Source organism: Schistocerca gregaria, chromosome 9 (genome assembly GCF_023897955.1).
Source record: "Schistocerca gregaria isolate iqSchGreg1 chromosome 9, iqSchGreg1.2, whole genome shotgun sequence".
NCBI lineage: Eukaryota > Metazoa > Arthropoda > Insecta > Orthoptera > Acrididae > Schistocerca > Schistocerca gregaria.
Window position 1 is genome coordinate 78,023,426 of NC_064928.1, and position 23,869 is coordinate 78,047,294.

The following is a 23,869-nucleotide window of genomic DNA, read 5'->3' on the forward strand; positions in this document are numbered from 1 at the left end:
GCAGTACGTGACCTCCTTTGGAACCTGCAACGCACGCGCTACTCTCTCAGCAAAGCAGGCGGCGAGTTAGTTCGTGTCCACCGTGCACTCTGCTCCGTTTAGAAGCCCCGGCACAGCAGCATGCGAACATCCACGATCGCAGCTCTCACCGTCCAGATCCTGCTGTGTGCTTCTTCTGCTCTCGCCAAGATATCGTTCTGCGGTAACTATTACCTTGACTTCATCGTCATCACTTATACATTTGGCTCAATCCGAGCCTTCAAAATCACGAGTGACATTTTCACCATTCTCCTTGCTTGTGTTATGTTTATTCTTCATCTCCTATTACTCCAAAAGCCACCTTGCGGTGTGTGGCTGAGGGTACTTTGTACACCAATCTCATTTCCTCACTTTCTGTCCCATTCGCGAGTTGTTCGCTCTCGGTAAGTCTCCGTGTCAGCTGGAACTGCTCTAATTTAACACTCATGGTCTTTCCGTGGGTTACGCTCTGGAAGAAGCAATAAATTGATTGACTCTAAGAGCGTGAGCTCTCGGAACTTTAACAGCAAGCAGCATCTGCACCTGGAGGTGGCTGAAGCTCCCCGTGATGCTTTCGCGCCACTAAACCAGCCCGTAACAAAACGTGCTACTCTTCTTTGGATCTTCTCTATTCCCTCTACAGATCCTACCTGGTACGGATCCCAGACTGACGAGCAATATTCGAGTATTGGGTGAACGAGGGTTTTGTAGAGATACTCCTTCTCTGGGTGGACTATACTTCCTCAGGACTATTCCAATGAGTCTCAGTATGGCATTTGCCCTGCCTGCGATTAGTTTTACGTGATCGTTCGACTTTGCGTCTTGTACTCCTAGGTATTTCATGGATGTACCTGCTTCCAGTTCTTGTCCTGCAATCGCATAATCTTAATATATACACAGTACTTTCTTTATTTAAGGCTGAATAACAGGCAGACTCTGTTCTCTACTACTGATTTTTATTTATTTCAAACTAGTTTTCGGCTTAATGGGCCATCTTCAGAAAGAATCTGACTAGCGTCTGAAAGTGACGCTCGTTCTAAGATAACCGAACATTCTTTCAATGGAGAATATTAAGAACAATAAATAATTAATCTACACAGTAAATGGTTATAATGCCAAAGTCTGTGAGTTCTTGACAGTGGTTGAGAAACTTTTAAACTGGTCACCACTCTTCATTTATGTCGTGCCGGCCAGTGTGGCCGAGCGCTTCTAGGCGCTTCAGTCTGGAACCGCGCGACCGCTACGGTCGCAGGTTCGAATCCTGCCTCGGGCATGGATCTGTGTGGTGTCCTTAGGTTAGTTAGGTTTAAGTAGTTCTAAGTTCTAGGGGACTGATAACCTCAGGTGTTAAGTCCCATAGTGCTCAGAGCCATTTATGTCGTGCAACATAAAACGTTTTTTAACATTCTACATTAAATTTTTGCGAACGTACAATATTATAAACATTAATTAAAATATACATCCTTACGTACAGTGTTACATGTTGTACGTTTTTGATGTCATGATCTGTGGGGCCGTGAAAACTCTGAGTGAGCATTAGTGACTTACGTTGTGCAACAAACATGTGTTACATTGAAAATTACATTATATGCAATTGTCAATATTAAACTCAGTTTGTCGTTAAAATACACAGTATGACAGTACTGCAAGTTATACTGTTGAAGTTTGTGGGGCAAGCGAGGTAAAGAATAGAAAACTGTACTGTGTTTTAATTTTGTGCGGGAATATGTGTCATTATGGCGGTTTGAGGGGATGTGGCTGTTGGCTACATCACGTGAAGCTTAAAAGAGGGGATGTGCTCAGCTGTAATTAATCATTTAGAACCAGCTGAAGATTTTTAGCTACATGTTTCTTTACCTCCAGTGCTTCAAACAGGCTTAGTTTTCTTTATTTGTCGGCTTTATGTAATAGTTCCGTGTGGACTTTGTACCTATGTCCTCCCTTCAGCAGATATTCGACAAAGGTGCAGTCTGACTTATGTAATGTCCAGATGCTTTCGTGATCATTCAGCCTAGTTGTCATAGCCCCAATATACGTGGCTGCGATCGGGTTGCGCCTTTATAAGACACAAGTGTCTGGCACAGTTGTTAGATCGGTTACTGCTGCTATAACGGCAGATTACCAAGATTTAAGTAAGTTTGAACGTGGTGTTATAGTCGGCGCAGGAGAAATGAGACACAGCATCTCCGAGGCACTGATGAAGTGGGCATTTTCCCGTGCGACCATTTCACGAGTGTACCGTGAATATCAGGAATCCGGTAAGATATCAAATCTCCGACATCGCTGTGGCCGGAAAAAGATCCTGCAAGAGCGAAACCGACGACGACTGAAGAGAATCGTTCAACGTGACAGAAGTGCAACCCTCCCGCAAATTGCTGCATATTTCAGTGCTGGGTCATCAACAAGTGTCACCATGCGAACTATTCAACGAAACATCATCGGTATGGGCTTTCGGAACCGAAGACCCACTCGTGTACCCTGGAAGACTGCACGACACAAAGCTTTACGCCTCGACTGGGCCCGTCAACACCGACATTGGACTGTTCAAGCCTAGAAACATGTTCGCTGGTCAGACGGGTCCCGTTTCAAACTGTATCGAGCAGATGGACGTGTACGGGCGTGCAGACAACCTCATGAATCCATGCACCCTGCATGTCAGCAGGGGACTGTTCAAGTTGGTTGAGACTCTGTAATGGTGTGTGGCGTGTGCAGTTGGGGTGATATGGGACTCCTGATACGTCTAGATACGACTCTGATAGATGACACGTACGTAAGCATCCTGTCCGATCCTGCATCCATTCAAGTCCATTGTGCATTCCGACGGACTTAGCCAATTGCAGCTTGATAATGCGACATCCTACATTTCCACAATTGCTAGAGAGGGGCTCCAGGAACACTCTTCTGAGTTTAAACAGTTCCGCTGGCCACTAAACTCCCCAGACATGAACATTATTGAGCATATGTGGTCTCCAGCACTACTTCAAACATTAGTCGAGTCCATTCCACGTCGTGTTGTAGCACTTTTGCGTGCTCGCTGGGGTCCTTCCACGATATTGGGCAGGTGTACCAGCTTCTTTGGCTCTTCCGTGTATAAACGTCACTGTTACCAAATAAATCAGCTTTGTTCTTGTTGTTGAATAGGATATGAGCTGTAGTGCCACCTACATAAAATGAACTTTTGTAAGAGAAGGATTTGAGCGTGATGGGCAATTAGGATTTGAGGGTTACGGGTAATTTGTGGGATAGCTTTCCTAGATATGGGATAGCACACCAGTTGTTTTTATATATGACTGTTGGTACAAAGGGGCATATACATAGGGCAGCATTTTTCCATTTCCCTGCACCAACTGTCGATGTTATACAAGTCTTCCTGCATTTCGCCAAAATTTCTTGCGTTCCTACTTCTCTGTATATCTCTTCATCGTACGCGGAAAGCCTCGTGCCACTCTCTACATTATCCACCAGTCTTTTATATGTGTTGTGAAACTTGGTGGTCCTACAGCACTTTTGTGTTACTTTATGTTTGAAGATTTTTCTCCATTGAGAATGACATGCTATGCTCTGTTTGCTAAAAACTCTTCAGTCTTACATTCCGCACGCTCGTATTTCGATCATTTAGCGGCAGTGCAGAATTGTTCGGAACGACTTCCATAATCAGTTCATCATAACAATAAACGTGATGTAAACATTGCACTATGTATTCTTCTGCGTTTGCTGGAACCTCTTTGTATTTCCGTTTCACGTGGGATGCAGCCAAGCAGTCTCGAGTACTGTCAAGCACCATAATAAGAGGATGTTTTGTATCGTGCGTCACGCGCAAATAGACTTAGGTATAATACGGGACAACAGCTTTACCGGAGCATTTAACTTGGACAGCACTGGCAGGTTAGCTGGTACAGCTAAGCAACACATTATCGTTTGTAGCTAACGTACTATTGTAATTAGAAACAAGAATGATGAAAATTCCTGACTTAACCATAGGGTAATTTTTCTGCATAAGCTGTGTGTAACGTAAGAGAGTATTGAAGGATTTCATCGTTGTTGTTGTTGTTGTGGTCTTGAGTCCTGACACTGGTTTGATGCAGCTCCCCATGCTACTCTATCCTGTGCAAGCTTCTTCATCTCCCAGTACCTACTGCAACCTACATCCTTCTGAATCTGCTTAGTGTATTCATCTCTTGGTCTCCCTCTACGATTTTTACCCTCCACGCTGCCCTCCAATGCTACATTTTTGGCCCCTTGATGCCTCAAAACATGTCCTCCCAACCGATCCCGTCTTCTAGTCAAGTTGTGCCACAAACTCCTCTTCTCCCCAATTCTATTCAATACCTCCTCATTAGTTACGTGATATACCCATCTAATCTTCAGCATTCTTCTGTAACACCACATTTTGAAAGCTTCTATTCTCTTCTTGTCCAAACTAGTTATCGTCCATGTTTCACTTTCATCCATGGCTACACTCCATACAAATACTTTCAGAAACGATTTCCTGATACATAAATCTATACTCGATGTTAACAAATTTCTCTTCTTCAGAAACGCTTTCCTTGCCATTGCCAGTCTACATTTTGTATCCTCTCTACTTCGACCATCATCAGTTATTTTACTTCCTAAATAGAAAAACGCCCTTACTTCTTTAAGTGTCTCATTTCCTAATCTAATTCCCTCAGCATCACCCGATTTAATTTGACTACATTCCATTATCCTCGTTTTGCTTTTTTTGATGTTCATCTTATACCCTCCTTTCAAGACACTGCCCATTCCGTTCAACTGCTCTTCCAGGTCCTTTGCTGTCTCTGACAGAATTACAATGTCATCGGCGAACCTCAAAGATTTTACTTCTTCTCCATGAATTTTAATACCTACTCCGAATTTTTCTTTTGTTTCCTTTACTGCTTGCTCAATATACAGATTGAATAACATCGGGGAGAGGCTACAACCCTGTCTCACTCCCTTCCCAACCACTGCTTCCCATTCATGCCCCTCCACTCTTATGACTGCCATCTGGTTTCTGTACAAATTGTAAATAGCCTTTCGCTCCCTGTACTTTGCCCTGCCACCTTCAGAATTTGAAAGAGAGTATTCCAGTCAACATTGTCAAAAGCTTTCTCCAAGTCTACAAATGCTAGAAACGTAGGTTTCCCTTTTCTTAATCTTTCTTCTAAGATAAGTCGTAAGGTCAGTATTGCCTCACGTGTTCCCATATTTCTACGGAATCCAAACTGATCCTCCCCGAGGTCCGCATCTACCAGTTTTTCCATTCGTCTGTAAAGAATTCGCGTTAGTATTTTGCAGCTGTGACTTATTAAACTGATAGTTCGGTAATTTACACATCTGTCAGCACCTGCTTTCTTTGGGATTGGAATTATTATATTCTTCTTGAAGTCTGAGGGTGTTTCGCCTGTCTCATACATCTTGCTCACCAGCTGGTAGAGTTTTGTCAGGACTGGCTCTCCCATGGCCGTCAGTACTTCTAACGGAATGTTGTCTACTCCCGGGGCCTTGTTCCGACTCAGGTCTTTCAGTGCTCTGTTAAACTCTTCACGCAGTATCTTATCTCCCATTTCGTCTTCATCTACATCCTCTTCCCTTTTAGTAATATTGTCCTCAAGTACATCGCCCTTGTATAGACCCTCTATATACTCCTTCCACCTTTCTGCTTTCCCTTCTTTGCTTAAAACTGGATTTCCATCTGAGCTCTTGATGTTCATACAAGTGGTTCTCTTTTCTCCAAAGGTCTCATTAATTTTCCTGTAGGCTGTATCTATCTTACCCCTAGTGAGATAAGCCTCTACATCCTTACATTTGTCCTCTAGCCATGCCTGCTTAGCCATTTTGCACTTTCTGTCGATCTCATTTTTGAGACGTTTGTATACCTTTTTGCCTGCTTCATTTACTGCATTTTTATATTTTCTCCTTTCATCAATTAAATTCAATAATTCTTCTGTTACCCAAGGATTTCTAGCAGGCCTCGTCTTTTTACCTACTTGATCCTGTGCTGCCTTCACTACTTCATCACTCAGAGCTACCCATTCTTCTTCTACTGTGTTTCTTTTCCCCATTCCTGTCAATTGTTCCCTTATGCTCTCCTTGAAATTCTGTACAACCTCTGGTTCTTTCAGTTTATCCAGATCCCACGTCCTTAAATTTCCACCTTTTTGCAGTTTCTTCAGTTTTAATATACAGGTCATAACCAATAGATTGTGGTCAGAGTCCACATCTGCCCCTGGAAATGTCCTACAATTTCAAACCTGATTCCTAAATCTCTGTCTTGCCATTATATAATCTATCTGATACCTTTTAGTATCTGCAGGATTCTTCCATGTATACAACGTTCTTTTATGATTCTTGAACCAAGTGTTAGCTATGATTAAGTTATGCTCTGTGCAAAATTCTGCCAGACGGCTCCCTCTTTCATTTCTTAGCCCCAATCCATATTCACCCACTATCTCTGTCTTACCATTATATAATCCATGTGATACCTTCCAGTCTCTCCAGGCTTCTTCCATGGTTACAGCCTTCTTTTATGATTCTTGAACCAAGCTATGATTAAGTTATGCTCTGTGCAAAATTCTACCAGGCGGCTTCCTCTTTCATTTCTTAGCCCCAATCCATATTCACCTGCTACGTTTCCTTCTCTTCCTTTTCCTACTGACGAATTCCAGTCACCCATGACTGTTAAATTTTCGTCTCCCTTCACTACCTGAATAATTTCTTTTATCTCATCATAGATTTCATCAATTTCTTCATCATCTGCAGAGCTAGTTGGCATATAAACTTGTACTACTGTAGTAGGCATGGGCTTCGTATCTATCTTGGCCACAATAATGCGTTCACTATGCTGTTTGCAGTAGCTTACCCGCACTTTTATTTTTTTATTCCTTATTAAACCTACTCCTGCATTACCTCTATTTGATTTCACCGTATAGTTAAATATAGAAGTCAGTGAAGGTATTACTTATAGTCAGTCGTCTGGTAATCTCTTAGCTCCTTTCTGGTCCGAATCCGAGAAATACATTTCAGTTGTGGAAGTGTCAGCTACTACGTTGATGACGAGCCCATCAGCAACAGAATCCACGAAGCCAACTAGGCGCTGCATCTTCTCTTCTTCTTTTGTGACGAACAGTTGAATGTCCCGCCAGCGTTCGGCAGTGACGTGAAGAAGCTGGGTGCGTCAGTTCCAGTACGTCTGGCACCTTAGCAGCTTCTTACTTCTCGGACCAAACCCCGCAGCTCTAGATCAGTTCTGTTGGAGTCATATTGTAATGGAACAGTAGCAAATGTAAAAAAATGTAGCGTTTGTATGATGTGCTCGATGTTGTGAATATAACTGTTTTTCATGTTTCTACGATACTTATCTATCTCTGTGGTGTGAAACAACGGACATAGTCCACATAAAGAGGATTTGGTTTTTCATTTTTGCCTTAAAAATAAATTGTTATGTTTTCTTAATTTAAACAACTTTTACGAACAGTCTTTCATGAAACACATCGATAGTTAAGAATTTGTATTTGAAATGAAAACAGAAATTTCGCGTATAATATGTAATTAGAAACAAGAAGACGTGCATTATTCATAAAAAATGATGATGAGTTTTATAATTACGAGATGTAGGTATTTGAAATTGAACGAGGAAAAAAATGATCCGTGGAGATTTGAACCAACGCACGAATAACCGCACATTCAATTGCGCTACCGATTGCACTAAATGTCCAGTGTTGGTTTGTTTATCAACTGCAGTATATACAACACCAATTATCTCTGTAAATTTATGAAAAACATTAAGAACAGCCTATTTCTCGGCACTTTTTAACCGTGTTCCACACAATTGTTTCACTACGGAACAGAAAGCAGCCTCAGCCATTTTCATAGTGCGCGTTAACGGCGCGGCAGAGCACAACAGCACAGAGGCTGTGACTGTACACGATTTTTGAAATGAAAACTACGTGACTAAAACGTGATTAAAAAATACTTTGATGACTGTTAATACATTTGAATATCTTAAAGTTTCATTTAACGTAACTTAGTAATAAGATATCTATTACGTAAGTAGGACCTACTTCCAAGAGCGTAACAACACCAGTCTACGTGTGTACGTCTCCTGACCAATCATCGCGTTTGTGTTTGTTTACATCAGGTTTATTCTTATGATGAACGGATTACAGAAGTCAAGGAACACGGTATGAACTTCGACATCGGTATCTGCCACCTTTTGGGTCCTGTGGGCGAAGAAGTGAGTTGGATTTCATTCCATTCTTGTTTGAGGAATCCATATTCTTCTTCCACATCTGCATACTTCCTCTGCAACCACCTTAAGGTACCTGGCTGAGTATAAGCTGTACCGCTACCACTCCTTTCCTTTCCTGTTTCACTCGCAAAGAAAGAGAGGGAGAAACAATTGCCTATATGCCTCCGTACAAGGTCTAATTTCTCGTATATCTCCGTGGTCCTTACGCTAAATGTACATTGTCGGTAGCAGAATCGTTCAGCAGCCAGCTTCAAATGCCAGTTCCCTAAATTTTCTCAATAGTGTTCCTCGAAAAGAATGTCGCTTTCCCTACAGGGATTCCCTTTTGAGTTCTCGAAGCATCTCCTCAATACTTGCGTGCTGATCGAATCTACTGGTGGCAAACCTTGCAGCCCTCCTCTGAACTGCTTTGATGTCTTCCTTCAGTCCGATCTGGTGCTGACTCCAAAACTCGAACAGTAGTCAAGAATGGGCCACGTCCCGGAAAACCGGGATTGTCCCGATTTTCACTCCTGTGTTCCGGTGTCCCGAAAATTTGTTTCGGGGCGCTCAAAAGTCCCGGAATTAAGTTTTTAAATACATTTAATGAAACTTTCTCAAATTTTTGGGATTTCGCTATATTTAAGGAAATACAACACAAGAAATTAATATATTTTATGTTATTTGTGTAAAACTTCCATTGTCCCATACTAGTAATCACAGTATCAGTATTGATACACTCAGGCAATAATTTACTTTGAACGGTACTTTGGCCAACAAGTAGTAAGTTGTATTATTGTAACAGAGCTATGAAACCGTCCGATTGTCGCGCCACTTACTCACACACTCATTGTCAGAACAGTGTAGTAGTTGATATTTTGTCAGACAAACTGCAATAGTTTTTTCTCATATTAGTGGTATTATTGCTGCAGTACTGTGAAACGCAATGCAAGGTCGTTTTGATTATGAAGCAGAGTGTTCCGTATGTAACTGTTTTATTAGTATAAGGTCAAAGAAACACATTAACAGTTACAGTGCACCGAGCTGCAGTAAAATTCTACAAATTTTTTTTGTGAACATCAGTCAAGTGAAGAGACGGTAAATCATCACCAAACTTATTGATCTAGTGATTGTACTAATAAGCTTAACAGCATTATGTTTGATGATCAATCCATTGCAAAAAAGTTTCTTTCAGCAAGAACTAAAGTGTCAGCCTTAGTGAAAGGAGTTATTGCTCCCCAGAGTGTAAAGGAAAGCCTTTAATACATCAAAACGTCTTCTTTCTACGGGATATCCACTGATGCCAGCAATCATAAGGCCACTAAAATATTTCCGGTTGTTGTTCAGTTTTTCGATATTAATCAGGGAATTCAGACCAAACTTTTGAAGGTGAGTTCCCTACCTAATGCAACATCTGACGAAATTTCAAGATTTTGTATGAATACTATCGAAATGTTTGATCTTGAGAAAAATAAATGTGTAGCATTTTGTGGAAACAACACCAACACAAACTTTGGTGGTTTAAAAAGACAAGGCAAATGCAATGTATTTACCAAATTAAAGGCAACATTGCATGAAAACATTGAAGGCATAGGTTGCCCTGCACATGTTTTACACAATAGCGAGCATACATCTGCTGACAGTTTAAGCTGTGATGCTGAAACTATCGCCATGAAGGTATACTCACACTTTTACATATATACTGTTAGAACAGAGAGGCTTAAGGAGTTCTGTGATTATGTGGGAACTGAATATATGAATGTAATGTAATATATGAATGTATCGTCATGAAGGTATACTCACACTTTTGCATATATACTGTTAGAACAGAGAGGCTTAAGGAGTTCTGTGATTATGTAGGAACTGAATATATGAATGTAATGAGTCACTCGAAAACTCGCTGCTTATCACTGTTTCCAGCAGTTGAAAAAGTAATCCGCCTGTTTGAACCGTTAAAAGATTTTTTTCCTAAATGAAGACAAAGCCCCCAAAATATTGGTTCAGTTTTTCAGTAACCCTTTAAGTGAAGCCTACTTATGGTTCATTCACAGTCAGCTTAGCACTTTGCAGCATGGAATAAAGGAAATTGAGGGAAGCACGAAAAGTGTAATAGAGGTAAATGATGTTTTGAAAAATACTCTGGAAACTAAGAGGAGAGAACAGCAGTTCATTTCTTTTAATGTTAAATCTGTCCTTAAAAGAGCAGAAGTATCAGAAGCAGTGGAAAGGAATTTTAGAGAAGAAGTTAACAAGTTTTATGACACTTGTGTAGAATATCTCAGCAAGTGGAGCGCCTCATATTTACCCTCATCGCCGGTGTTTGATTGGATGTTACTGAAGAGAGTGCCAAAATGGGAAAGTGTTGAAGAGACAGTTTCTTGTTTGAAGAGTAAAGAGACTGAAATCGATGATTCCATTCTCTTTCATCAGTTCGGCATACTGCCAAATTTTGTCGAAGGAAGTCTTCACAAGTGGAATGACGAAAAAAAAAAAAAAACACCTTTGGAATGTCATTAGAAGTGGGTGAGTTTTTTTAAAAGCTGTGACTGTCTTTGGCATTAATCTGAGTTGGTAATAATTGCAAGGTATTTATTTGCAATCAAGCCCATAATGCCAATGTGGAAAGAATATTTTCGTTCATGAATATCCAGTGGACTGATGAAAGAAACAGAATGGAGGTGGACTCCCTTGAAGCAATCCTGCAGATCATGTACAACTACTAAATGGATTGTGCAGAGTTTAATCACTGTGTCTCAAAGAACAAAGACATGATCAAGAAGGCTGGAGACAGTTAAAAATACCCTTTTCTCCAAGGTCAGTCAATTCCATCTACAAGTGCTCAGTAATATTAAAGCTCATGTTAATATTAATTGATTAAAAGTAGAATGACTGTAAAATTTTGTAAGATCGTAATACATTTCTTTATTACTGTATACGTTTATTAAATGTCATTAATTATACAGATAATCTAGATTATATCAATCTTTTGTATCTTCTTATTATAATAATCAGGTTAACAAAATGTATCAACAAAACATTAATATTTAAAATTAAGAAACCTGGGTACATGTGGAATGCGGTGTCCATTGGCACCCAGGTGAATGTGTCCCGGTTTTCACCGAAAATAATTTGGTCACCCTACACTAGTGTTATATACGCGGTCTGCTTTACAGCTGAACCACGCTTTACTAAAACTCTCTCAATAAATCGAAGTCTACCATTCATTTTCCATACTGCACTTCTTACATCTTCATTCCACTTCATATTGCTTTGCAACGTTACACCTAGATGCTTAATCGACGTGACTGAGTAAAGGAGTACATTACAGGTTTGTTTTTTCCTACTCATCTGCATTATCTTACATTTGCCTACACAGAATATTTTTAGCCCCCAGAAATGTTATAACACGTGAGAATAAAACATGGCCCAAAATTTTTCGTCGACCCTTAAAAACATTAACCACCTTGTAACCTGACTCCACTTCCAATTGCTTAAATCGCTTTGTTGTTACAGCGACCTGCAATTAGATGTTACTTGAAGGACAGTAATTTCTTTCGTACAATCAACATAGAATCTTATACAAGGTGTTTAAAAAATGACCGGTATATTTAAAACGGCAATAAAAACTAAACGAGCAGCGATAGAAATACACCGTTGCAATGTGCTTGGGACAACAGTACATTTTCAGGCGGCCAACTTTCGAAATTACAGTAGTTTCAATTTTCAACAACAGATGGCGCTGCAAGTGATGTGAAAGATATAGAAGACAACGCAGTCTGTGGGTGCGCCATTCTGTACGTCGTCTTTCTGCTGTAAGCGTGTGCTGTTCACAACGTGCAAGTGTGCGGTGGACAACATGGTTTATTCCTTAGAACAGAGGATTTTTCTGGTGTTGGAATTCCACCGCCTAGAACACAGTGTTGTTGCAACAAGACGAAGCTTTCAACGGAGGTTTAATGTAGCCAAAGGACCGAAAAGCGATACAATAAAGGATCTGTTTGAAAAATTTCAACGGACTGGGAACGTGACGGATGAACGTGCTGGAAAGGTAGGGCGACCGCGTACGGCAACCACAGAGGACAACTCGCAGCTAGTGCAGCAGGTGATCCAACAGCGGCCTCGGGTTTCCGTTCGCCGTGTTGCAGCTGCGGTCCAAATGACGCCAACGTCCACGTATCATCTCATGCGCCAGAGTTTACACCTCTATCCATACAAAATTCAAACGCGGCAACCCCTCAGCGCCGCTACCATTGCTGCATGAGAGACATTCGTTAACGATATAGTGCATAGGATTGATGACGGCGATATGCATGTGGGCAGTATTTGGTTTACTGACGAAGCTTATTTTTACCTGGACGGCTTCGTCAATAAACAGAACTGGCGCATGTGGGGAACCGAAAAGCCCCATGTTGCAGTCCCATCGTCCCTGCATCCTCAAAAAGTACTGGTGTGGGCCGCCATTTCTTCCAAAGGAATCATTGGCCCATTTTTCAGATCCGAAACGATCAAAGGTTTCGGGTAATTTCATTCAGAGACTACGCCATATTATTGCTACGCATGGTGGATATGTGGACAATATCGTACTATAGAGTTTCCCAGACCGCAGCGCCATCTGTTGTTGACAATTGTAACTACTGTAATTTCGAAAGTTTGTCTGCCTGAAAATGTACTGTTGTCCCAAGCATATTGAACAAACGGTGTATTTCTATCGCTGCTCGTTTAGTTTGTATTGCCGTTTCAAATATACCGGTCATTTTTGAAACACCCTGTAGTTGTCCCACCTCATCCCTCTGTTATACGATTTTACAGTGACGCAGTTATTAATCTCTATCTATCTTAGTTAGTCATTTACATGTTACACGGATCATTTGAACTATTCTTTTAACGAAATGGTGTGGAGCGAGTCAGTTTACAGGACACGTAAATATGATTAGTGTTAACATTAATGAACAAATTATCTTTTTAGTCTTACTCATACAGTTCCAGTTGAAAAAAAATTTTTTTCGTGGCCATCAATTTTTAACAAGAAATTCTTGCATGCAATAGGAATTGCCCAGGAGAAATGATTTTAGGATAGATTCAAAATTTGCTTTCGTATCTGTCAGCCATTTTATGTTAACGAGCAAATGATCAAAGATTTTTGTTGCGGAAATTTAATTCCTTTCTGTGCCAGTGACTGCTTGAATGTGGGTAGTCAGGGTCACTTTTCCCTCTAGTGATGCATGTCTGGATCTCACTGTTATTCTAACACTGTGACAGATAATTTATGGCGAAATTTCTCAGAAAATATATGTATTTTGACGACGCAATTAAAATTCCTAGTTCCTTGAAGAATAACATGCATGACGTCCCTGGGGTGAACTCCACAGATTATTCTTTCTGCTCACTTTTGCGCAATCAATATTTTCTTTCTAAGTGGTATGTCACCAAGAAAATTTTCCCGCAAGACATTACAGAGTGGAAATATGCAAAATATGTGAGCAGGTTAATTCCTAGGTTTCCAAGACTAGCAATTGTACGTGGAGCGAAAGTAGCTGAACTTGATTGTTTGAGAAGATCAGTAACATGCTTTTTCCAACGCTACTTTTCATCAACAGGTATACCTCAAAATTCGGAGCATTCTAAGCTGTTTACTGGTTCCAGGATGAGATTTTCATTCTACAGCGGAGTGGGCTCTGATATGAACCTTTCTGGCAGATTAAAACTGTGTGCCGGACCGAAACTCGAACTTGGGACCCTTATCAGCGCACACTCCGCTGCAGAGTGAAAATCTCATCCTGGAAACATCCCCCAGGCAGTGGCTAAGCCACGTCTCCGCAATATCCTTTCTTCCAGGAGTGCTACACTATTATTTAAACTAGTTGTCACTTGACAGTCATCGGGATGCAGGGCTCCCGCCACCAATAAACCGCCGGCCGCGGTGGTCTCGCGGTTCTAGGCGCGCAGTCCGGAACCGTGCGACTGCTACGGTCGCAGGTTCGAATTCTGCCTCGGGCATGGATGTGTGTGAAGTCCTTAGGTTAGTTCGGTTTAAGTAGTTCTACGTTCTAGGGGACTAATGACCTCAGCAGTTGAGTCCTATAGTGCTCAGAGCCATTTGAACCATTTGAACCAATAAACCAATGGCAGCCGGCGCTGTCGGCTGCCACTGCGTTGCCGCTTGGCTCTGCTGAGCTGACTAAGGCATTGTGCCAGCCAGTCCTCGGCGAGCCGTCGTAGACATGCGGATGAGAGATTTCAGTGACTGGTAGCTTCGCGTGTTTGCGATGTCTGATGAAAGCAGTCGCAAGAGAGGGAGGCTGCACATTCCTCGGAAACCTCCAAAAAGTGGCGGACATGGCGTCGTTATACGCAGTCAGGCGCGTGAGTAAGTGTGTTCCTTAAGGGCGTGTTTTGAGAGAGAGGGAGGGATGCAGGAGGGCCTCTCGTTCCTTTGGATATGGTGGTGGAGCGAACTGCAGCTGCTCTGCAAGTTAGCGAACGATCAGTAACAAGAATCTGCAAGGAGAAATTCACGAAAGAAGGCTCAAGTGAATCATCTATATTGGTGACACCTGGGAAAAAGAGGCGAGCAGAGAAGGAGGTCACAAAACGTGACTCTTTTCAGAAAGATGCCAATCATCGTCAAATATACGCATTTTATTGGAGGAAGGAGTATCCAACACTCAAAAAACTACATGCTACCCTCACAGCGGCTGACCTATTTCAGGGTAGTAAATCGTTTTTGTAGCGAGTCGGGAAAATGTTAGGATTCCGCTATAAATCCATCTCTGGCAGAAAGTTACTAATGGAAAGCCAAGATATTGCAGCCTGGCGATGCCGCTTGCTTAGAGAATTAGTGTGGGCAAATTTTGATGATATCGTCGGCTTGATGAAACGTGGGTGAATGCAGGACACAGTTTAAAAATAGGCTGGACAGACGGTACAATCAACAGCTCCGATCGGCGGAGTAAAAAGGATAATTGTAGCACATGCCGGAAATTCAAAAGGTTTCATTCCAAATTGTCTGCTGCTATTCCGTTCAAATAAGACCTCCGACTTCAACGAAGAGATGAGCCACAATACTTTTGTGAAATGGTTTGAAGATTATGTGCTCCAGAACTTAACAGAAAACTCTATCATTGTTATGGATAAAGCTCCTTATCACTCAGTAAAACAAGAAAAAGCTCCCACAAAGGCGACGAGGAAAAACGACACTGTTAGCTGGTTACAGAAACCTAAGCTACAGTGCGACAGTAATTAGACAAGGGCAGAATTATTATAACATGTATCGCAACACAAGCCAAAGAACCCGATTTACATTGTGGATGAAGTAGCAAAAAAATACGGGCATAAAGTGCTCAGATTGCCTCCTTACCACTGCAGTTAAACGCAATAGAGCTGATTTGGGCTCAGGTTAAACGGCATATTGCTGCAGTAAATAAGAAATTCACATTAACCGAAGTGGAACGCCTTTTGAAAGAGGCAGTTGAAATTGTGACGTCGGAAGACTGTCAGAAGGTAGTGCATCACGTGAAAGGAGTGATACAGGACGCATGGAACAATCAAGGTATCTTACAACAAAGTGTCGATGACTTGATTATATCTGTCAATACGGGCAGCGACACGGATAGTTCCACTGACTCTGAATTAAGCGGTGTTTTCCCATTGTCGGATTAGTGTGTTGCGTACTTACTGCCATTAAATATTGTGATTGTGAATTTATTTCGATTAATTCATATTCTTGTTGTGAGACTAAGAAATACTCTTAGGCCACCTCACGTCATCTCCTTACGGTAAGTTAGACTGAATTTTAATTCTGTTTCATTTTGTATGTACACCAAGATGTTATTCAATGTGTGTAATAGTTTTCGAAATTTTCAATCTAAAGAAGAAAACTGTTCCGGACGCGAAAATTTCTCACACTTCAATAGTTAATGTAACAGCGGTCCTAATTAAAATTAAGAAAAGATATTTGATATGCTTATAGATACCACTGAGACCGATACTGTACGTAAATTTCAAAATATTTACATAATATTTACAGGAGAGAGAGATTTTAAACGTCATACTTGTTTCGAGTTCAGTACTGATAGGGTTGCTTAGAAACGCTGTTTTCAGAAATATACACTCCTGGAAATGGAAAAAAGAACACATTGACACCGGTGTGTCAGACCCACCATACTTGCTCTGGACACTGCGAGAGGGCTGTACAAGTAATGATCACACGCACGGCACAGCGGACACACCAGGAACCGCGGTGTTGACCGTCGAATGGCGCTAGCTGCGCAGCATTTGTGCACCGCCACCGTCAGTGTCAGCCATTTTGCCGTGGCATACGGAGCTCCATCGCAGTCTTTAACACTGGTAGCATGCCGCGACAGCGTGGACGTGAACCGTATGTGCAGTTGACGGACTTTGAGCGAGGGCGTATAGTGGGCATGCGGGAGGCCGGGTGGACGTACCGCCGAATTGCTCAACACGTGGGGCGTGAGGTCTCCACAGTACATCGATGTTGTCGCCAGTGGTCGGCGGAAGGTGCACGTGCCCATCGACCTGGGACCAGACCGTAGCGACGCACGGATGCACGCCAAGACCGTAGGATCCTACGCAGTGCCGTAGGGGACCGCACCGCCACTTCCCAGCAAATTAGGGACACTGTTGCTCCTGGGGTATCGGCGAGGACCATTCGCAACCGTCTCCATGAAGCTGGGCTACGGTCCCGCACACCGTTAGGCCGTCTTCCGCTCACGCCCCAACATCGTGCAGCCCGCCTCCAGTGGTGTCGCGACAGGCGTGAATGGAGGGACGAATGGAGACGTGTCGTCTTCAGCGATGAGAGTCGCTTCTGCCTTGGTGCCAATGATGGTCGTATGCGTGTTTGGCGCCGTGCAGGTGAGCGCCACAATCAGGACTGCATACGACCGAGGCACACAGGGCCAACACCCGGCATCATGGTGTGGGGAGCGATCTCCTACACTGGCCGTACACCTCTTATGATCGTCAAGGGGACACTGAATAGTGCACGGTACATCCAAACCGTCATCGAACCAACCGTTCTACCATTCCTAGACCGGCAAGGGAACTTGCTGTTCCAACAGGACAATGCACTTCCGCATGTATCCCGTGCCACCCAACGTGCTCTAGAAGGTGTAAGTCAACTACCCTGGCCAGCAAGATCTCCGGATCTGTCTCCCATTGAGCATGTTTGGGACTGGATGAAGCGTCGTCTCACGCGGTCTGCACGTCCAGCACGAACGCTGGTCCAACTGAGGCGCCAGGTGGAAATGGCATGGCAAGCCGTTCCACAGGACTACATCCAGCATCTCTACGATCGTCTCCATGGGAGAATAGCAGCCTGCATTGCTGCGAAAGTTGGATATACACTGTACTAGTTCCGACATTTTGCATGCTCTGTTGCCTATGTCTATGTGCCTGTGGTTCTGTCAGTGTGATCATGTGATGTATCTGACCCCAGGAATGTGTCAATAAAGTGTCCCCTTCCTGGGACAATGAATTCACGGTGTTCTTATTTCAATTTCCAGGAGTGTATATACAGGAAACGTAATGCACTACGGAAACTTTTAAGGATTCTTTGCCGAGTGCATTATTTTGGTAATGAATGGAAAAAAAATATTTTGCTGCGACACCAGTAGTTTTTCACTAATTTAAATGGTTTCAAACAAATTAACGTAACTCTTGTCCTAATTAAAATTAAGAATAGATATTTGACAGTTTGAGAGACATTGTAGAGATATACATCATATATGGGTTTGAAATTTTTTACTTACTTTTTGTAGAAGATACAGGCTTCAAAACTATTTTCTATCGCCGGGGGATAGAAACAAGGAAGGATGTAGGTTAAGAGCCCGTGTATTGCACAGTGCAGTCATTCGCCGTGTTGGGCACTCGTTTGCGAGTAATTGACGAAAAAAGTTGTAATTTTGTGTTATACTGAACAGCGCTAAAAAGCTGCGTTTGTGGCATGGTGTAATGGGTAGGATAGCATCATCGCTTGTAGGAGATTGTAGGTTCGAGTTTTTTCAGGTGTAGTACGTTCCTTTATTTTTAAATGTTCGTCGAAGTGACTGCAATTATCATTTTTATTCACTTAACTGATTTATATGCAATCTTTTAATTCCTTTCTTTTCCACATAATTTAAATCATAGTATCAACTTCTTCATTTGCTCCCATTTTCCACCTATTATTCTTTCTGCACCTGAAATCTTTGTTCGTGTGTTTTAATAATTTTTAGGTATCAATTTCGATTTAATTTCTTTTATCAGCGTATTTTTTTTTTGTCCACATTATTGCGTTCATTATAACTATTTCTCATTTGATTGAATTTCGTTTTACTTATAAACTCGTCATTCATTTGAATTTTCAGGTGCGTTATATTGTCCATAGTGCAATACGTATTTAGGGTATGTTTTAAGTATTTGCATAGGACAATTGTGCAAAAAGTTCCACTGCTTGTAACAAATATGCATTTTTCCCACCACTGCGCAGATATGAATATATTATTTCACCTTACGTTTTTTAACTGATAGATCGGAATTTTGAAATAATTGAATATTGGAAATGAAGTCCCATGCCTTTTGACAGCGTAGGGGAGCGATGCGGGAGACCCGCGCCGCCGTACTGCGTAAGGTCCTAATGGAGGTGGTTTGCCGCTGCCTTCCTCCGACCACAGTGGGGGTAACTGATGATGATGATGGTGATGACGACACAACAACACCCAGTCATCTCGAGGCAGGTGAAAATCCCCGACCCCACCGGTAATCGAAGCCGGGACCGCGCGCTCGGGGTAAATTAATATTTACAAAAATTCCAGTTAGACAAAAAAATAAATGAAAAACTTGTTACGGTGATTAAAACGATTGCGCGAAGGAACAGAAATAAAAATTACATTTAAGGGAATTAATTGAATAGAAATAATGATCGAAATAATTTCGATAAAGTCCGCCTCCGTAGTGTAGCGGGAGCGTTTACCGCCTACCACGCGCGGAGCCCGGGTTCGATTCCGATCAGGGCACTGGGTGTTGTGTGTCTTTCACCATCATTGACTCGCAAGTCGCCGACGTGGCGGCCACTAAAAAGGACTTAACAATGCGGCGGCTGAACTCCCCCGAATGGGGCCTCCCGGCCAACAATGCCATACGATCACTTCCATTTCCCATTTCGATAAAGACTTAAGGACCCTAACGAGATTCGAACCCACAATCTCCTGCATTCGAAAGTGTTCTCCTATCCATTACACAAGACAACAACGCCACGTAATCCTAATTTTTCAACTCTACTGAGCACCAATCAAAATCCCGGATTCCTTTTTCGTCAATCACTCGCAAACGAAGACCCACCAGGATGAATGGCTGCAGTGTGTGATACCTGGGACCTTAACCTATGTGCATCACCGTATAGATAATTTCAAAAAGTAAGCCGCACCGTTGTATACCTCTTCTTAAGTAAAACCAAAAATACATAACATTAAAAGTCGCCTCCCGCGCGATATCATGTTACAGCTTAACTAACTGCAATTTGGTTTCTTCCTTCTTTTTATACAGCGATGTTAATTATCGTTGCTACATCCTATCCAAACTTTTTTATGTACGAATCAGCAGTGTTAACCAGTCGTTTTCTTGTTGTTTTTTCCTCGTTTGCAGATTCGGAAGTTGGCCAGTGCCTCCACGCGGCCGTGGAAAACTGTGATAGCAAGGCTGACTACTGCGTGCTGAGACGCGGCTCCAAAGCCGCCATCACGATCGACTTCAGCCCCGGTGAGTAAGAGGACTGTTTATATTTTAGAAAATGTCAGGAATCCGATATATGTAAGTATAAAAGAGTATCATTGCCCGATGTCTATATCTCGTAAGAAGTATCGATATACCAACATGTCGGCGGAGTGAATATCGACATACCGGCCTATAAAGAGATCGGCTGCACATTGTAAATATACTGCTGGTTTTAGAGCTGTATATTTAAAGTACTGATTTATAATCAGATAGTCTGTAAATCAACAAGCTAGCGGCATGCCTGTTCCACTTAGAGGAAACGTTGGAAGAAAAACTACGCACGTTCACGCTTGGCGATAACCACTTACCTAACAATAGTAAATGCATGTAAGTCTCAAAACAAAAGGTGTCCGATGGATCCGTCGTTTGCTTTAGTCACATAACGGATTTGTCCGGAACACTGTTTTCTCACTTCTGCAAACGCCGGAGACCTAGCAGCTTCAGTGCTAAAATTGCGTGGTGAAGCTAATGTTGCAGTTTCTGTTGGTAGCGCCGGGAGCCGATTACGTCGCCATTTTCCCTCGCACGCGTCCGCCCATGGCAGCAACCAAACGTGTTTTTAGATTTTTGTTCATTATTTTTAGCAACTGTTGTTGAAGAATGTCGATGTGAAGAAATAGCACACCAATTGCGTTATAAATTGTTTTTCACGCACCTGGTGTGCTGTTTCTTCACATTGGAAATGTTATTCCATTCATACGGCCACCCTCCGATGCAATCGGAGTCCTTTTCCGCCACAATACTAGCTTCGAACAGTCAAAGGCAAAGACTGGATGTGATGAAAGCTCACACAGTGAAAGTAAAATTATGTTCTACTGCAATTTCAAAAGAACAACTTCAAATATTTTCCGAAAATTTTGAAAAGATATAATATAAAATAACAATATCAGCATTCGATATTGCCTTCTTAGTATCGCAGGCATATATCGACACAGAGAAAAAATATCGATTCATCGATGTATTACGAACAGCACCTGTGATTAGGCAGACCCTTCGCAAATCTCTTGGAAACGTCTGGGCACGGCTGCAGCTTGAGACGCATACAACGCTTATTTTTGGCAAGTGAACGAGGACCACAACCACAGGAAACATCATTATCTTTTAGACTTTCTTGTTTTGTCAAGAGATGCTGCCCAAAAACACTCCTTGACGTTCGATGTTATTTTAATGTGATGCTGCTAATGTGTAAGGAAGGAATGAAATGGTTCAAATGGCTCTGAGCACTATGGGACTTAACTCCTGTGGTCATCAATCCGTAGCGGTCGCGCGGTTCCAGACTGTAGCGCCTAGAACCGCTCGTCCACTCTGGCCGGCTAAGAAAGGAATATATTTTTGTTTTTATTGCACTTCCAGTTCAATAAAAATCACATGGAGGGGGGGAGGGGAGGCTAAGTATCTTTTCGAAAGTGTACACTGTGAGAATCGACATAGTAAAACAATTTTCAGGTTTTTAATTTAAAAATACAAAGAGCGAATGTGTATTTACAATTTGTACAGAAAGCAGATGGCAGTTATAAGGGTCGAGGGGCGTCAAAGGGAAGCAGTGGTTGGGAAGGGAGTGAGACAGGGTTGTACCCTATCCCCGATGTTATTCAATCTGTATATTGAGCAAGCAATAAAGGAAACAAAAGAAAAGTTCGGAGTAGGTATTAAAATCCATGGAGAAGAAATAAAAACTTTGAGGTTCACCGATGACATTGTAATTCTGTCAGAGACAGCAAAGGACTTGGAAAGAGCAGTTGGACGGAATGGTCAGTGTCTTGAAAGGAGGGTATAAGATGAACATCAAAAAAATCAAAACGAGGATAATGGAACGTAGTCGAATTAAGTCGGGTGATGCTGAGGGAATTAGATTAGGGAATGAGATATTTAAGTGGTAAAGGAGTTTTGCTATTTGGGGAGCAAAATAACTGATGATGGTCGAAGTAGAGAGGATATAAAATGTAGACTAGTAATGGCAATGACAGCGTTTCTGAAGAAGAGAAATTTGTTAACATCGAGTATAGATTTACATGTCAGGAAGTCGTTTCTGAAAGTATTTATATGAAGTGTAGCCATGTATGGAAGTGAAACGGGGATGATAAGTAGTTTAGACAAGAAGAGAATAGCTTTCGAAATGTGGTGCCACAGAAGAATGCTGAAGATTAGATGGGTAGATCACATAACTAATGAGGAGGTATTGAATAGAATTGGGGAGAAGAGGAGCTTGTGGCACAACTTGACTAGAAGAAGGGATCGGTTGGTAGGACATGTTCTGACTCATCGAGGGATCACCAATTTAGTATTGGAGGGAAGCGTGGAGGGTAAAAATCGTAGAGGGAGACCAAGAGATGAATACACTAAGCAGATTCAGAAGGATGTAGGTTGCAGTAGGTACTGGGAGATGAAGAAGCTTGCACAGGAGAGAGTAGCATGGAGAGCTGCATCAAATCAGTCTCAGGACTGAAGACCACAACAACAACACAATTTAAAACAGCAACCAGCCGATTGTATCTTCCTGGGGACAAAACGCATAGAAGATAGAAACTTTAACTAATTTTAAATGCAGAAGTTCTTGTTTATTTTATTGCACAAAACCAAAAACATCTGCAAAGCGAAACTCTAGGAGACCAAGGAAACCTGTAACAGTCATCTGGAGATGGATTTGTAATCAACAAGAAAGCGGTAATGGTTTGATTTAAATAAACATTTTTTAAATCGTACTTGTGACACGTTGCTGTAATTATAAATCACAGATGAGGTGTAGTGATAGAATTATAATTATCACTAATATTAATGATTAATGAAAAGCACCTATGGTGTAATATTATAGAGAGTGAGCCAAAACATTTGCGACAGACTTCCAGGGAAGATATGACATGACTTAGACAAAATTTCCAGTTGGTGTGATGAATGGTGGCTAGCCCGAAGTGGAAAAATGTGAGTTATGGCCCGTGACCAGTTGTCAGCAGGCACGTAGCGCTCTGTATGAAAAGTCACTGGCTGTGCCGTGTGCAGTCTGTGGCTGGTTTGCACTGTTGTCTGCCATTGTAGTGTTGGGCAGCGGCAGCTGGATGCTAACAGCACGTAGCGTTGCGCAGTTGGAGGTGAGCCGCTAGCAGTGGTGGACGTGGGGAGAGAGATGGCGGAGTTTTGAAATTTGTAAGAATTCGTGTCATGAACTGATATATATATATATATTATGACTATAAAGGTAAATACATTGTTTGTTCTGTATTAAAATCTTTTATTTGCTAACTGTACCTATCAGTAGTTAGTGCCTTCCGTAGTTTGAATCTTTTAGTTAGCTGGCAGTAGTGGCGCTCGCTGTATTGCAGTAATTCGAGTAACGAAGATTTTTGTGAGGTAAGTGATTTGTGAAACATATAGGTTAATGTTAGTCAGGGCCATTCTTTCGTGGGGATTTTTGAAAGTCAGATTGCGTTGCGCTAAAAACTATTGTGTGTCAGTTTAAGCACAGTCGTGTACAATTGTTCTAAGGGGACGTTTCAGCTAATGAGGATGAGTAGGAAGAAGGAACCTGTAATGTTCGGATACAGTATTACTAGTGTCCTGCCTGACAGAGTCAGGTCGTTTGAATATCTGTCAAAAGCACGACTTCGATTTCTTAAGAGAATTTTAGGAAAGAGTGGTTCACCTGCAAAGGAAACCGTAAATAGGACCCTGGTGCGACCTATTCTTGAGTTCTGCTTGAGTGTTTGGGATCCGTACCAGGTCAGATTGCGGGAAGACATCGAAGGAATTTACAGGCAGGCAGCTAGATTTGTTACCGGTAGGCTCGAACAACACTTAAGTGTTACGGGGATGCTTCGGTAACTCAAAAGGGAATACATGGAGGAAAGGCGACGTTCT

General features: G+C 42.0%; 1 protein-coding gene across 1 annotated transcript in view; it reads left to right on the forward strand.

Moving 5' to 3' along the window:
- LOC126291732 (NPC intracellular cholesterol transporter 2 homolog a-like) overlaps positions 1-23,869 on the forward strand; it is an 82,590-nt gene continuing 58,721 nt past the window's right edge. Inside the window, exons 1-2 of the mRNA XM_049985404.1 lie at positions 1-202; positions 19,889-20,002. Coding sequence (XP_049841361.1) covers positions 121-202; positions 19,889-20,002 — 196 coding nt within the window. The 5' untranslated portion in view covers positions 1-120. The remainder of the gene's footprint in view (positions 203-19,888; positions 20,003-23,869) is intronic.